Source organism: Cinclus cinclus, chromosome Z (assembly GCF_963662255.1).
Source record: "Cinclus cinclus chromosome Z, bCinCin1.1, whole genome shotgun sequence".
NCBI lineage: Eukaryota > Metazoa > Chordata > Aves > Passeriformes > Cinclidae > Cinclus > Cinclus cinclus.
In genome coordinates, this window is record NC_085084.1 from 3,857,171 (window position 1) to 3,870,371 (window position 13,201).

A 13,201-nucleotide genomic window follows, 5' to 3' on the forward strand; every position below is an offset into this window, starting at 1 on the left:
TCCACCTTCCCACATTCCTGATCCGCTCCCTAGAGGGGCTTTTCTATGCGCCCCCTTCCCCAGGCAGGTGACAGTGGCCTGGATATTTGTGTTGGGCCTTGCCTTTGCTTTGGTTTGGCCCCGCGAGAGAACCCAAAAAATATCCCCCAAATCCTCCTGGCTCCCCATTTGTGCCTCCTGGTCCCCACACCCGTGTCCTGCTCCCTCCCAAGCTGCCCATCAATAATCCTATTTTCAAGCTGTTGGAAGGGGCATCTGCACACACACATGGGCCAAGAGGTGTGTGCCCTCAATTAAAGAAAAGGTTGTGGAGGTCAGCAATAAAGGGGCTGTGGCATACAAGGAAGGCCACTTAACCTGCCCCAAAACTGAGCAGATAAAGCAGAAAACAGCAATGCAAATCACCACTCAGAAGAGCAGAAGAAATGACTCCACAAAATGGCTAAACTGAGGATCTTTGCTAAAATCATCTGCAACTTCATTCTGTGTCAAATCCCCTTTCAGCTCTTCAAATGCTTTAAGGCAGCAGTTGACAATACTTGAACAGCATAAAATGTCACTAGAGTGGCACAGAGCTTTCTCAGAATTCCTGTTCTATATATAAATGTGTGTATATATATATATATATATATATATATATATATATACACACACAGATAAAAATACATAGAATTTGCTGTTAGCAGGAGGAACTGGTGCTTTTTGCAGGGCTGTGTCAGAGCTGCTGGCTCTCAGCAGTGGAACAGCGCCTTCCAAACACCCGTGAAGTTTGGACTCCAAACACCCGTGGGGCTGGGCTCCTTCGGCACGTTTGATCTCCAAGTGGGAGAAAAGCGAGATTAGTTCCAGACTGTGATTTCCGCCCCCCCCGCCCCCCCCCCCCAGGTCTCTACTTAGCTCTCTTAAAATTCCAACACTTCTGGCGCATCCATGAGGAAACTGAGGCAGGCTGGAAGCACAGGGGAAATAAACACTAGGGACTCAAGGGCGTGCTTGCAAGAGCAAAGGAATCAAGCAGCTTTAAGCACAATTAACTGATTTTGGTTACGTTTAATACAGAAATAAGAGTTTTCTGGCTGGTACACAGAGCAGGCCATTCACAGCCGCCTTTAAAAAAAGAAAGTCCGCTATTAAGAAGGTCCAAGATTTCAAGCTTGCGTTCTTGTGGCTGCATGTGGCAGTCGGGGTTGTGAGGGTGGCATTAGGGCACAAGTTTGTCGCGCTGCAGGAGACACGGGAGGGACCGAGTGTCCCCTGCACTGACAGGGCGCGGCCCCGCCCGTCGTGAGGGCAGCGCTGGCCACGCCCTATTTCTGCTGGACACGCCCCCTTCCGCCTCTGAAACCGCCCCCTCGTCTGCGGCTCCGCCCCCAAGCGCCTCGCGCGCCTCTCTTTGGCCCTCGCGCCCACTGCGACCTCCCATTGGCTGGGGGAGTCGCCTCGTGCGCGCCGCGGCCTCCCATTGGCTGCGGCTGCCGCTGGTGTTGTTATTCCTGTTACTGCTCTAAGCGGGAGCGGCGCGGGTGGCACCTGTCACCTCTGCTCGCCTCCTGTCGCCTCCGGCCACCTTTTATCACTTTTTGTCACCTTTTATCACCTCTTATCGCCTTTTATCAACTCCCGCCTCTCACTGCCATCTCTTTGCACCTCTTACTTCTTGCCGTCTCTTGTCCCCCGTCCCCGGTTACTTGCCGGAGCTCGCTCTCTCGGTCCCTGCCCGGGCCATGTCACTGCGCGGTGGCCGCGGGCTGGCGGCCATCTCCCCTCTGCCCTCCCCGGGCACAGCCGCGCTCACGCCGCTGTCACTGGATAGGGCTGACCCGGCGGTCCCGGACAGGTGACGGGGGTGGCCGGGGTGCCTTTGTCCGGGGCTCGTGCCAAAGGACGATTTTTGGGATCCCTTCTTCAGCTCCTGCCCCCGCCTCGCCGGGCCAAGAAGGGGCACCCGGGCCACGGACACTGCCCCGTGTCACCGACACTTGTCCGCCCGCAGGTACCAGGACACCCCTCAGAGGGGACGCGGGGCGCTGCCCCTCCCACGGCTGTGGCACACGCTGTCCCCGGAGCCGCTGGCCTCGGACTGCCCCGGGGACTCGGTGTCCTCGCAGCCCACGGATCCAGGTGAGGGACTGCGGCTGCTCCGCCCCACAGCCGTCCCCAACCGCTGCTGGCTCTGGGGTCGTGCCGAAGGTGTGGGAGGGGGGTCCGAGGGGCTCGAGGCTTTTTGGGGAGTGATGGGCAGGAGCCCGTGCCTGCGGTCCCTGGGGCTCGGCCAGGAGCCGCTCCGCTGGGGACCCTGCTCGGGGTGACGCGCAGCATTCCATGCGGGACCGCTGCTCCCGACGGCGCTGCCACCCGCCTGCTGGGGGCCTCCCTGCACGGACCCATCCTGCCCGGTGTCCTGGGCTGCGGCCAGCTCCCCGATCCCCACACCGCGGCTATCCCTGTCCCTTGTTCCCGCAGCACTGGCACCGGACTCCCCCACACAGCAGAGCTCCGCAGCCGTGAGGGAAAAGTGAGTGGCCCCATCCCCGTGTCCCCCGGGGACACCTCCTGGCCCTGGCCCTGGCCCTGGCCCTGCCTCTCCTGAGCAGCAGGGCTCGGTCTAAGCCCGGCTGTGTCCCCCAGTCTGTGTCTGGGAGGTGACAACCTGGGCTGCTTGGGCAGGGATGCGGATGCCATCCCCCCATAAAGCTCATCTCTGCTCTCCCCACAGCTTCCAGAAAATGATGCCGAACTCTGGGAGACGTCTCAAAGAGTAAGTGGAGGGGCTGTGTCCTTGCGGCAGGACACGAATGCTAGGCTGTCCCCGTGCTCAGGCTGTCCCTGTCCCAGACCCAAGAGCCAGGCTGTCCCCGTGCCCCTGCTGGGGTCCCACCCACTCAGGCCATTGGTGTTCGTTCAGTACCTGCCCCAGGTTCCTTTGGGGAGCTGTGGCTGCCCCGGGGAGCTGTTACCCCACCCTGAGGACGTAGAGGACAGAGGTGACAGTGGCAGAGGGCTGGGACACAGCGCTTTCATTCCACCCTTTCCTTTCCCTCCTCTTGCAGCAGGAAGCTCCTTGGCCAGAGGATGCACTCCTTGCCGGTAGGTGCTGGAGGCTGTGCAGGATCCTGCCGAGTCCCGGGACGAGCAGGGACGAGGAAGATGGAGCCAGCAGCGGGGGCAGGGATCCCCCACCTGTGCAGCACCTCTCACCCCCTGGCTGTCCCACAGAAGTGTCAGCTGGAAGCCAGACCGGTCCTGAAGGACATCTCCCAGCTCCAGGTGCGCAGGGACAGAGTGCAGCAGCGCCAGACGGAGCCCGAGGATGAGGGGGCAGCGGGACCTGGGGGTCAGGGAGGGGGCAGAGGGGTGCTGATCCTGTGTCTTCCCCCACTGCAGGAGGGCTTTGGCCCCAAAAAGCTGCAGAGGCCGGGCCAGCGGGACCGGCTGCCCGCCGGCCATGGGGCTGCCAGGAGGAACCTTCTTGCCAAGAGCCCTTCCCGCACACCAGAACTGCTGGTGAGAGACTGGAGGGCTCGGGAGGGCACCAAGAATGGCTGATCCTGCGGCTGGACGCGTTGGAGCTGCCTCCACAACCTCCCCATGGGTGGGGGCCTGCGGATGTGGGAGATGGGCGGGCTGGGAGGTCATTGGGACACCCTGACTGCAAGCCTGGAATGCACTGGGAGGTGGATGGAGCTTGGGTACGGGATCCATCCCTGCCTGGGGGTGGAAAGCAGCTGACAGGACTTGTCCCCTTCACCATCTCCTCTGCTTCTCCCCCAAGTCCCCCCAGCTGGTGCTCTGGCAGAGCGATGCCACCATGTGCCAGGGGATGGAGAACGGGCTGACCACGCCAGTGATGAAGAAGGAGGAGGCAAAGCTGGTATGTGGCAGCCTTTGGCATAGGATGGAGCCCCACAGTCCCCTCTCGGGGTCTCCAAAGGGGCCCAAGGTCCCTGAGGTGGGGGCTGGTTGGTGAGCAGCACCAGCCCTGCTGCTGGGGGCTCCCAACAGCCCAGGCAGCAGCACGGGCTCTCCCCACAGCGTGCGGGGAAGCGCAGCCAGTGCCGGCAGCTCTTCCGCTCGTCCTGGCTGCCCGGCAGTGTCCCCAGGCCCGTCCTGAAGCGGGGACAGCCCTCGCACAGGGGCACCCCTGTCAAGGCTAAGAAGCAGAAGAGGGTGTCTGGCAGTCCTGACCAGGAGGCGTCGGTGCAGTTGGTGGGTGATGGGGAAGGGGAGGAGTGGGACCAGCCTGTCCAGCAGCACTGGGCCACGTCCCTGCTGTTCCAGAGCCTCTGATGTCATCTGGGGCTGTGTGTGTCTCCACAGGGAGTGGGGCTGGAGCCTTCCAGATCCGCCCAGCTTGAGGAGATGGAGAAAGTGCTGGCCAGCGATGAGCAGGAGCTCATTGGGGACTTCTCCATGGTAGAGCCACGAGGATGGGGCAGGGCTGCATTATTGGGAACAGGGACCATCACTGGAGCCCTGCAAGAGCCCAAAGCCAGCTGGTGGCCCTTGGCTGGGGACACAGGGCTGTGACTTCCCAGCATGCAGTCCCTGCACTGGATAAAGAGCCCCATCACTGCTCCTCTGGGTCCATGCCAATGCCACGGCCACATGTATCTGCCCTTTCCCCTCCTGCGGGTGCAGAACTGACCACTGGGAGCTCCTGGGCTGGGGGGACAGGTGCCACCCCCAGGACGTGTCCCTAGGACAGGGATGACCCCGCATCCTCTCTCCTCCAGCCTCACCTCCTGCCGACGGTGGAAGGGAAGGACCCAAGCCTGAAGTACATCTCCCCTGGCACGGTAAGGGGACAGTGACCCTTTGCCAGGCCCCCCAAGGGGCTGCCTGCCTATTCCACCCCCCACCTGCCCCCGTGTGTCCCCCCTTGGTGACTTGTTCCCCCCGCAGCTGGTGGCAGTGCTGACGGGGCACTTCAGCAGCTTCCTCGAGAGCAGCATCGTGGTGGACTGCCGGTACCCCTACGAATACGAGGGGGGCCACATCACGGTCAGAACTCCACGCTCCCCCCGCCCTCTGTGCTCCTGGGACTGGGAGGAACGGGAGGAACCGCCACGAGGGGTTGAGCATAACGCCAGCAAGGGGTTCAGGATCGCCTGGGATTTGTTGAGTACCCTCTGAGAGATGAAGCAAAGATATAGAGCTCCCAGAGAGGAGTAAAGCAGCCTCACCAGAGGTACTCTGAGCCTCCAGAGAGCTTGAGCAGCCCCTCAGGAAGGGTACAGAGCTGCCCAGAGGGACAGAGCAGCCCCAAGGGGAGTGTCAAGACACTCCCTAAAAGGTTGATTCCCAGCTGGAAAGAGGAGTATGACAGTGGGGGAGGCTGTGGGGCAGCGTCCGTGGGTCCCTGCAGAAAATGAAATGGGAGGCAGAGTGGAGAAAGGTGCCTCGTGTGTCCGTCCCCAGGGTGCTGTCAACCTGCCGCTGCAGCGGGATGTGGAGGAATTCCTGCTGGAGCAGCCCAGTGTGGCGCTGGACAGCAGCAAGAGGGTGATCGTCATCTTCCACTGCGAGTTCTCTGTTGAAAGGGGCCCCAAAATGTGAGCGATGCCTCGGTGGGGGGAGGGCACTTTGGGGTCTGCCCGTCCCCCAGGCACGCCTGGATCCCCGCACGGGGCTGATCCCGTGGCCTTTCCCTGAGTCACAGGTGCAAGTTCCTGCGCGAGAGGGATCGGTCCTGCCACGAGTACCCGCAGCTGCAGTACCCTGAGCTCTACGTCTTGAACGGGGGGTACCGCGAGTTCTTCTTCCAGTTCCCGGTGAGTCCCCTCCCGGTGTCCCCTCGCTGGCAGGAGCTGAGGGGGGCGCACGGCAGTGGGGAGGGGCAGTTCTGGCTCTGAGCCCCTTCCCTGCAATGGGGCTGACGGAGCCGTGCGTTGCAGAGCCACTGCGAGCCCCGGGACTATCGGCCCATGGCGCACCCGGCGTTCAAGGAGGAGCTGCGCAAATTCCGTGGGCAGAGCCGGCGCGGCCGGCGGGAGCTCTTGGTCCGCGGGCGGGACCTGTGACCATCCATCCATCCATCCATCCATCCATCCATCCATCCATCCATCCATCCTTCCATCCATCCATGCATCCCACCGGGGAACAACTGTAGGAAGAGTTCCCTTGGCCAGGGATGCGCCTCGGCTTGCTCTTGTTTGTTAGGATGTGTTTGGGAAGGTATTTAGAGTTAAGATTGGTTTTGCGTTTGTTTATTGTTACAAATGGTTTTGTTTTGTTTTTTGCTATAAGTATTTTTTATTTATGGTCTTCCATATTTTTTGTTTATTGTAAATAGTTTATTGTTATTAATATTTTTGTGTTTGTCTGTTGCTAGGATGGTTTGTTAATTACAATGTCTGTTAATAAACTCCTATTGTAGGAGAACAAACCTGGCTCCTGAGCTGTCCCTGCCCACACCAGGGCTCTGCAATAGGAACGGAGGGGTGGGGGGACGGGCAGGCTGGGATGGAGGACTCTGGGGCTCTGGGGACAGGGACAGCTGCTGGCAGAGGACAGGGATAGGGTTTCCCTGGGCTGTGGTGGCTTCCCCACAGACAAGGTGGGTGGGGAAGGGGCAAGTGTTGGCCCCTTGGCTGCTACTCCTGCAGGGTGGGGCGGCAGCAGTATGGCCCTGGACCCGCATGGGACCCTCTTTCCTGGACATGCTGGGCTTGGCAGGACCCCTGGGAAACTTGGGGCTGCTGTGGGACCCCCGCAGCCAGGACACTCTCTTTTCTCAGGAGGTCTCCTGAACTTTGCAGCATTCCCCTCTGAGCTGGGACACTCATTCCTCCCAGCAGGACTCCCAGAAAGTGTGGCAGCCCCCATTTGGGGGTTAGGGTTCATCAAGACACTCAGGAGCATTAATCCCTCATGTTCTGAGACCCTCCTGTAGTGATTAAGCCCCCATGTCCATGGGATCCCCAAGGTATTGACGCCCCTTGTGAGTGTGGCTGTGCTCATCAGGACCCCCAGGCCAGTAACACCTCATCCCTCTGCCTGGGACCCCCAAAGCCATGTCACCCTCATGAGAGGGGGGCGCTTCTGGTCTTTGCAGGACCCCCAGGGCTGTGGCAATAATTTTCTGGGGGACAGAGCTCTGTGGGATCCCCATGGCTGTGGGGTCTGGAAGGGGTGGGTGTCCTTAACACAAGGGTCCCCCATTCTGACCCTGGCAAGTGGCCACCCAGTGCCAAGTGCTTCAGTCATCCTTCCATCCTCCCCTCCACCTTCCCACATTCCTGATCCGCTCCCTAGAGGGGCTTTTCTATGCGCCCCCTTCCCCAGCCAGGTGACAGCGGCCTGGATATTTGTGTTGGGCCTTGCCTTTGCTTTGGTTTGGCCCCGCGAGAGAACCCAAAAAATATCCCCCAAATCCTCCTGGCTCCCCGTTTGTGCCTCCTGGTCCCCACACCCGTGTCCTGCTCCCTCCCAAGCTGCCCATCAATAATCCTATTTTCAAGCTGTTGGAAGGGGCATCTGCACACACACATGGGCCAAGAGGTGTGTGCCCTCAATTAAAGAAAAGGTTGTGGAGGTCAGCAATAAAGGGGCTGTGGCATACAAGGAAGGCCACTTAACCTGCCCCAAAACTGAGCAGATAAAGCAGAAAACAGCAATGCAAATCACCACTCAGAAGAGCAGAAGAAATGACTACACAAAATGGCTAAACTGAGGATCTTTGCTAAAATCATCTGCAACTTCATTCTGTGTCAAATCCCCTTTCAGCTCTTCAAATGTTTTAAGGCAGCAGTTGACAAGACTTGAACAGCATAAAATGTCACTAGAGTGGCACAGAGCTTTCTCAGAATTCCTGTTCTATATATAAATGTGTGTATATATATATATATATATATATATACACACGTAAAAATACATAGAATTTGCTGTTAGCAGGAGGAACTGGTGCTTTTTGCAGGGCTGTGTCAGAGCCGCTGGCTCTCAGCAGTGGAACAGCGCCTTCCAAACACCCGTGAAGTTTGGACTCCAAACACCCGTGGGGCTGGGCTCCTTCAGCACGTTTGATCTCCAAGTGGGAGAAAAGCGAGATTAGTTCCAGACTGTGATTTCCGCCCCCCCCCCCCCACCCAGGTCTCTACTTAGCTCTCTTAAAATTCCAACACTTCTGGCGCATCCATGAGGAAACTGAGGCAGGCTGGAAGCACAGGGGAAATAAACACTAGGGACTCAAGGGCGTGCTTGCAAGAGCAAAGGAATCAAGCAGCTTTAAGCACAATTAACTGATTTTGGTTACGTTTAATACAGAAGTAAGAGTTTTCTGGCTGGTACACAGAGCAGGCCATTCACAGCCGCCTTTAAAAAAAGAAAGTCCGCTATTAAGAAGGTCCAAGATTTCAAGCTTGCGTTCTTGTGGCTGCATGTGGCAGTCGGGGTTGTGAGGGTGGCATTAGGGCACAAGTTTGTCGCGCTGCAGGAGACACGGGAGGGACCGAGTGTCCCCTGCACTGACAGGGCGCGGCCCCGCCCGTCGTGAGGGCAGCGCTGGACACGCCCTTTTTCTGCTGAACACGCCCTTTTTCTGCTGGACACGCCCCCTTCCGCCTCTGAAACCGCCCCCTCGTCTGCGGCTCCGCCCCCAAGCGCCTCGCGCGCCTCTCTTTGGCCCTCGCGCCCACTGCGACCTCCCATTGGCTGGGGGAGTCGCCTCGTGCGCGCCGCGGCCTCCCATTGGCTGCGGCTGCCGCTGGTGTTGTTATTCCTGTTACTGCTCTAAGCGGGAGCGGCGCGGGTGGCACCTGTCACCTCTGCTCGCCTCCTGTCGCCTCCGGCCACCTTTTATCACTTTTTGTCACCTTTTATCGCCTCTTATCGCCTTTTATCAACTCCCGCCTCTCACTGCCATCTCTTTGCACCTCTTACTTCTTGCCGTCTCTTGTCCCCCGTCCCCGGTTACTTGCCGGAGCTCGCTCTCTCGGTCCCTGCCCGGGCCATGTCACTGCGCGGTGGCCGCGGGCTGGCGGCCATCTCCCCTCTGCCCTCCCCGGGCACAGCCGCGCTCACGCCGCTGTCACTGGATAGGGCTGACCCGGCGGTCCCGGACAGGTGACGGGGGTGGCCGGGGTGCCTTTGTCCGGGGCTCGTGCCAAAGGACGCTTTTTGGGATCCCTCCTTCAGCTCCTGCCCCCGCCTCGCCGGGGCAAGAAGGGGCACCCGGGCCACGGACACTGCCCCGTGTCACCGACACTTGTCCGCCCGCAGGTACCAGGACACCCCTCAGAGGGGACGCGGGGCGCTGCCCCTCCCGCGGCTGTGGCACACGCTGTCCCCGGAGCCGCAGGCCTCGGACTGCCCCGGGGACTCGGTGTCCTCGCAGCCCACGGATACAGGTGAGGGACTGCTGCTCCCGACGGCGCTGCCACCCGCCTGCTGGGGGCCTCTCTGCCCTGACCCATCCTGCCCGCTGTCCTGGGCTGCGGCCAGCTCCCCGATCCCCACACCGCGGCTATCCCTGTCCCTTGTTCCCGCAGCACTGGCACCGGACTCCCCCACACAGCAGAGCTCCGCAGCCGTGAGGGAAAAGTGAGTGGCCCCATCCCCGTGTCCCCCCGGCGACACCTCCTGGCCCTGGCCCTGGCCCTGGCCCTGGCCCTGGCCCTGCCTCTCCCGAGCAGCAGGGCTCGGTCTAAGCCCGGCTGTGTCCCCCAGTCTGTGTCTGGGAGGTGACAACCTGGGCTGCTTGGGCAGGGATGCGGATGCCATCCCCCCATAAAGCTCATCTCTGCTCTCCCCACAGCTTCCAGAAAATGATGCCGAACTCTGGGAGACGTCTCAAAGAGTAAGTGGAGGGGCTGTGTCCTTGCGGCAGGACACGAATGCTAGGCTGTCCCCGTGCTCAGGCTGTCCCTGTCCCAGACCCAAGAGCCAGGCTGTCCCCGTGCCCCTCCTGGGGTCCCACCCACTCAGGCCATTGGTGTTCGTTCAGTACCTGCCCCAGGTTCCTTTGGGGAGCTGTGGCTGCCCCGGGGAGCTGTTACCCCACCATGAGGACGTAGGGGACAGAGGTGACAGTGGCAGAGGGCTGGGACACAGCGCTTTCATTCCACCCTTTCCTTTCCCTCCTCTTGCAGTAGGAAGCTCCTTGGCCAGAGGATGCACTCCTTGCCGGTAGGTGCTGGAGGCTGTGCAGGATCCTGCCGAGTCCCCGGACGAGCAGGGACGAGGAAGATGGAGCCAGCAGCGGGGGCAGGGATCCCGCACCTGTGCAGCACCTCTCACCCCCTGGCTGTCCCACAGAAGTGTCAGCTGGAAGCCAGACCGGTCCTGAAGGACATCTCCCAGCTCCAGGTGCGCAGGGACAGAGTGCAGCAGCGCCAGACGGAGCCCGAGGATGAGGGGGCAGCGGGACCTGGGGGTCAGGGAGGGGGCAGAGGGGTGCTGATCCCGTGTCTTCCCCCGCTGCAGGAGGGCTTTGGCCCCAAAAAGCTGCAGAGGCCGGGCCAGCGGGACCGGCTGCCCGCCGGCCATGGGGCTGCCAGGAGGAACCTTCTTGCCCAGAGCCCTTCCCGCACACCAGAAGTGCTGGTGAGAGACTGGAGGGTTCGGGAGGGCACCAAGAATGGCTGATCCTGCGGCTGGACGCGTTGGAGCTGCTGCCACAACCTCCCCATGGGTGGGGCCCCGTGGATGTGGGAGATGGGCGGGCTGGGAGGTCATTGGGACACCCTGACTGCAAGCCTGGAATGCACTGGGAGGTGGATGGAGCTTGGGTACGGGATCCATCCCTGCCTGGAGGTGGAAAGCAGCTGACAGGACTTGTCCCCTTCACCATCTCCTCTGCTTCTCCCCCAAGTCCCCCCAGCTGGTGCTCTGGCAGAGCGATGCCACCATGTGCCAGGGGATGGAGAACGGGCTGACCACGCCAGTGATGAAGAAGGAGGAGGCAAAGCTGGTATGTGGCAGCCTTTGGCATAGGATGGAGCCCCACAGTCCCCTCTCGGGGTCTCCAAAGGGGCCCAAGGTCCCTGAGGTGGGGGCTGGTTGGTGAGCAGCACCAGCCCTGCTGCTGGGGGCTCCCAACACCCCAGGCAGCAGCACGGGCTCTCCCCACAGCGTGCGGGGAAGCGCAGCCAGTGCCGGCAGCTCTTCCGCTCGTCCTGGCTGCCCGGCAGTGTCCCCAGGCCCGTCCTGAAGCGGGGACAGCCCTCGCACAGGGGCACCCCTGTCAAGGCTAAGAAGCAGAAGAGGGTGTCTGGCAGTCCTGACCAGGAGGCGTCGGTGCAGTTGGTGGGTGATGGGGAAGGGGAGGAGTGGGACCAGCCTGTCCAGCAGCACTGGGCCACGTCCCTGCTGTTCCAGAGCCTCTGATGTCATCTGGGGCTGTGTGTGTCTCCACAGGGAGTGGGGCTGGAGCCTTCCAGATCCGCCCAGCTTGAGGAGATGGAGAAAGTGCTGGCCAGCGATGAGCAGGAGCTCATTGGGGACTTCTCCATGGTAGAGCCACGAGGATGGGGCAGGGCTGCATTATTGGGAACAGGGACCATCACTGGAGCCCTGCAAGAGCCCAAAGCCAGCTGGTGGCCCTTGGCTGGGGACACAGGGCTGTGACTGCCCAGCATGCAGTCCCTGCACTGGATAAAGAGCCCCATCACTGCTCCTCTGGGTCCATGCCAATGCCACGGCCACATGTATCTGCCCTTTCCCCTCCTGTGGGTGCAGAACTGACCACTGGGAGCTCCTGGGCTGGGGGGACAGGTGCCACCCCCAGGACGTGTCCCTAGGACAGGGATGACCCCGCATCCTCTCTCCTCCAGCCTCACCTCCTGCCGACGGTGGAAGGGAAGGACCCAAGCCTGAAGTACATCTCCCCTGGCACGGTAAGGGGACAGTCACCCTTTGCCAGGCCCCCCAAGGGGCTGCCTGCCTATTCCACCCCCCACCTGCCCCCGTGTGTCCCCCCTTGGTGACTTGTTCCCCCCGCAGCTGGTGGCAGTGCTGACGGGGCACTTCAGCAGCTTCCTCGAGAGCAGCATCGTGGTGGACTGCCGGTACCCCTACGAATACGAGGGGGGCCACATCACGGTCAGAACTCCACGCTCCCCCCGCCCTCTGTGCTCCTGGGACTGGGAGGAACGGGAGGAACCGCCACGAGGGGTTGAGCATAACGCCAGCAAGGGGTTCAGGATCGCCCGGGATTTGTTGAGTACCCTCTGAGAGATGAAGCAAAGATATAGAGCTCCCAGAGAGGAGTAAAGCAGCCTCACCAGAGGTACTCTGAGCCTCCAGAGAGCTTGAGCAGCCCCTCAGGAAGGGTACAGAGCTGCCCAGAGGGACAGAGCAGCCCCAAGGGGAGTGTCAAGACACTCCCTAAAAGGTTGATTCCCAGCTGGAAAGAGGAGCATGACAGTGGGGGAGGCTGTGGGGCAGCGTCCGTGGGTCCCTGCAGAAAATGAAATGGGAGGCAGAGTGGAGAAAGGTGCCTCGTGTGTCCGTCCCCAGGGTGCTGTCAACCTGCCGCTGCAGCGGGATGTGGAGGAATTCCTGCTGGAGCAGCCCAGTGTGGCGCTGGACAGCAGCAAGAGGGTGATCGTCATCTTCCACTGCGAGTTCTCTGTTGAAAGGGGCCCCAAAATGTGAGCGATGCCTCGGTGGGGGGAGGGCACTTTGGGGTCTGCCCGTCCCCCAGGCACGCCTGGATGCCCGCACGGGGCTGATCCCGTGGCCTTTCCCTGAGTCACAGGTGCAAGTTCCTGCGGGAGAGGGATCGGTCCTGCCACGAGTACCCGCAGCTGCAGTACCCTGAGCTCTACGTCTTGAACGGGGGGTACCGCGAGTTCTTCTTCCAGTTCCCGGTGAGTCCCCTCCCGGTGTCCCCTCGCTGGCAGGAGCTGAGGGGGGCGCACGGCAGTGGGGAGGGGCAGTTCTGGCTCTGAGCCCCTTCCCTGCAATGGGGCTGACGGAGCCGTGCGTTGCAGAGCCACTGCGAGCCCCGGGACTATCGGCCCATGGCGCACCCGGCGTTCAAGGAGGAGCTGCGCAAATTCCGTGGGCAGAGCCGGCGCGGCCGGCGGGAGCTCTTGGTCCGCGGGCGGGACCTGTGACCATCCATCCATCCATCCATCCATCCATCCATCCATCCATCCATCCTTCCATCCATCCATGCATCCCACCGGGGAACAACTGTAGGAAGAGTTCCCTTGGCCAGGGATGCGCCTCGGCTTGCTCTTGTTTGTTAGGATGTGTTTGG

General features: G+C 61.2%; 1 protein-coding gene and 1 pseudogene across 1 annotated transcript; both read left to right on the forward strand.

Annotated features, from left to right (window-relative positions):
* The first annotated feature begins 1,724 nt into the window (after window positions 1–1,724).
* On the forward strand, window positions 1,725–6,020 carry LOC134056768 (M-phase inducer phosphatase 2-like; annotated as a pseudogene).
* A 2,927-nt stretch (window positions 6,021–8,947) lies between these two features.
* Window positions 8,948–13,055, forward strand: LOC134056664 (M-phase inducer phosphatase 2-like). The gene is made up of 14 exons (XM_062513522.1): window positions 8,948–9,060; window positions 9,217–9,344; window positions 9,703–9,793; window positions 10,086–10,122; window positions 10,249–10,353; window positions 10,423–10,531; window positions 10,776–10,906; window positions 11,068–11,241; window positions 11,353–11,448; window positions 11,769–11,831; window positions 11,938–12,036; window positions 12,454–12,587; window positions 12,695–12,806; window positions 12,930–13,055. The coding sequence occupies exons 1-14, from the start codon at window positions 8,948–8,950 to the stop codon at window positions 13,053–13,055; spliced, it is 1,518 nt and encodes a 505-aa protein (XP_062369506.1).
* The last annotated feature ends 146 nt before the right edge of the window (window positions 13,056–13,201 follow it).

Excerpts from the sequence above, each read along its gene's own strand:
- LOC134056664 (XM_062513522.1), top strand. The coding sequence starts at position 8,948 with ATGTCACTGCGCGGTGGCCGCGGGCTGGCGGCCATCTCCCCTCTGCCC. Across the intron at positions 9,061-9,216 it reads GACCCGGCGGTCCCGGACAG|GTACCAGGACACCCCTCAGA; the intron begins GTGACGGGGGTG and ends GTCCGCCCGCAG. Across the intron at positions 10,907-11,067 it reads AGAAGGAGGAGGCAAAGCTG|CGTGCGGGGAAGCGCAGCCA; the intron begins GTATGTGGCAGC and ends CTCTCCCCACAG.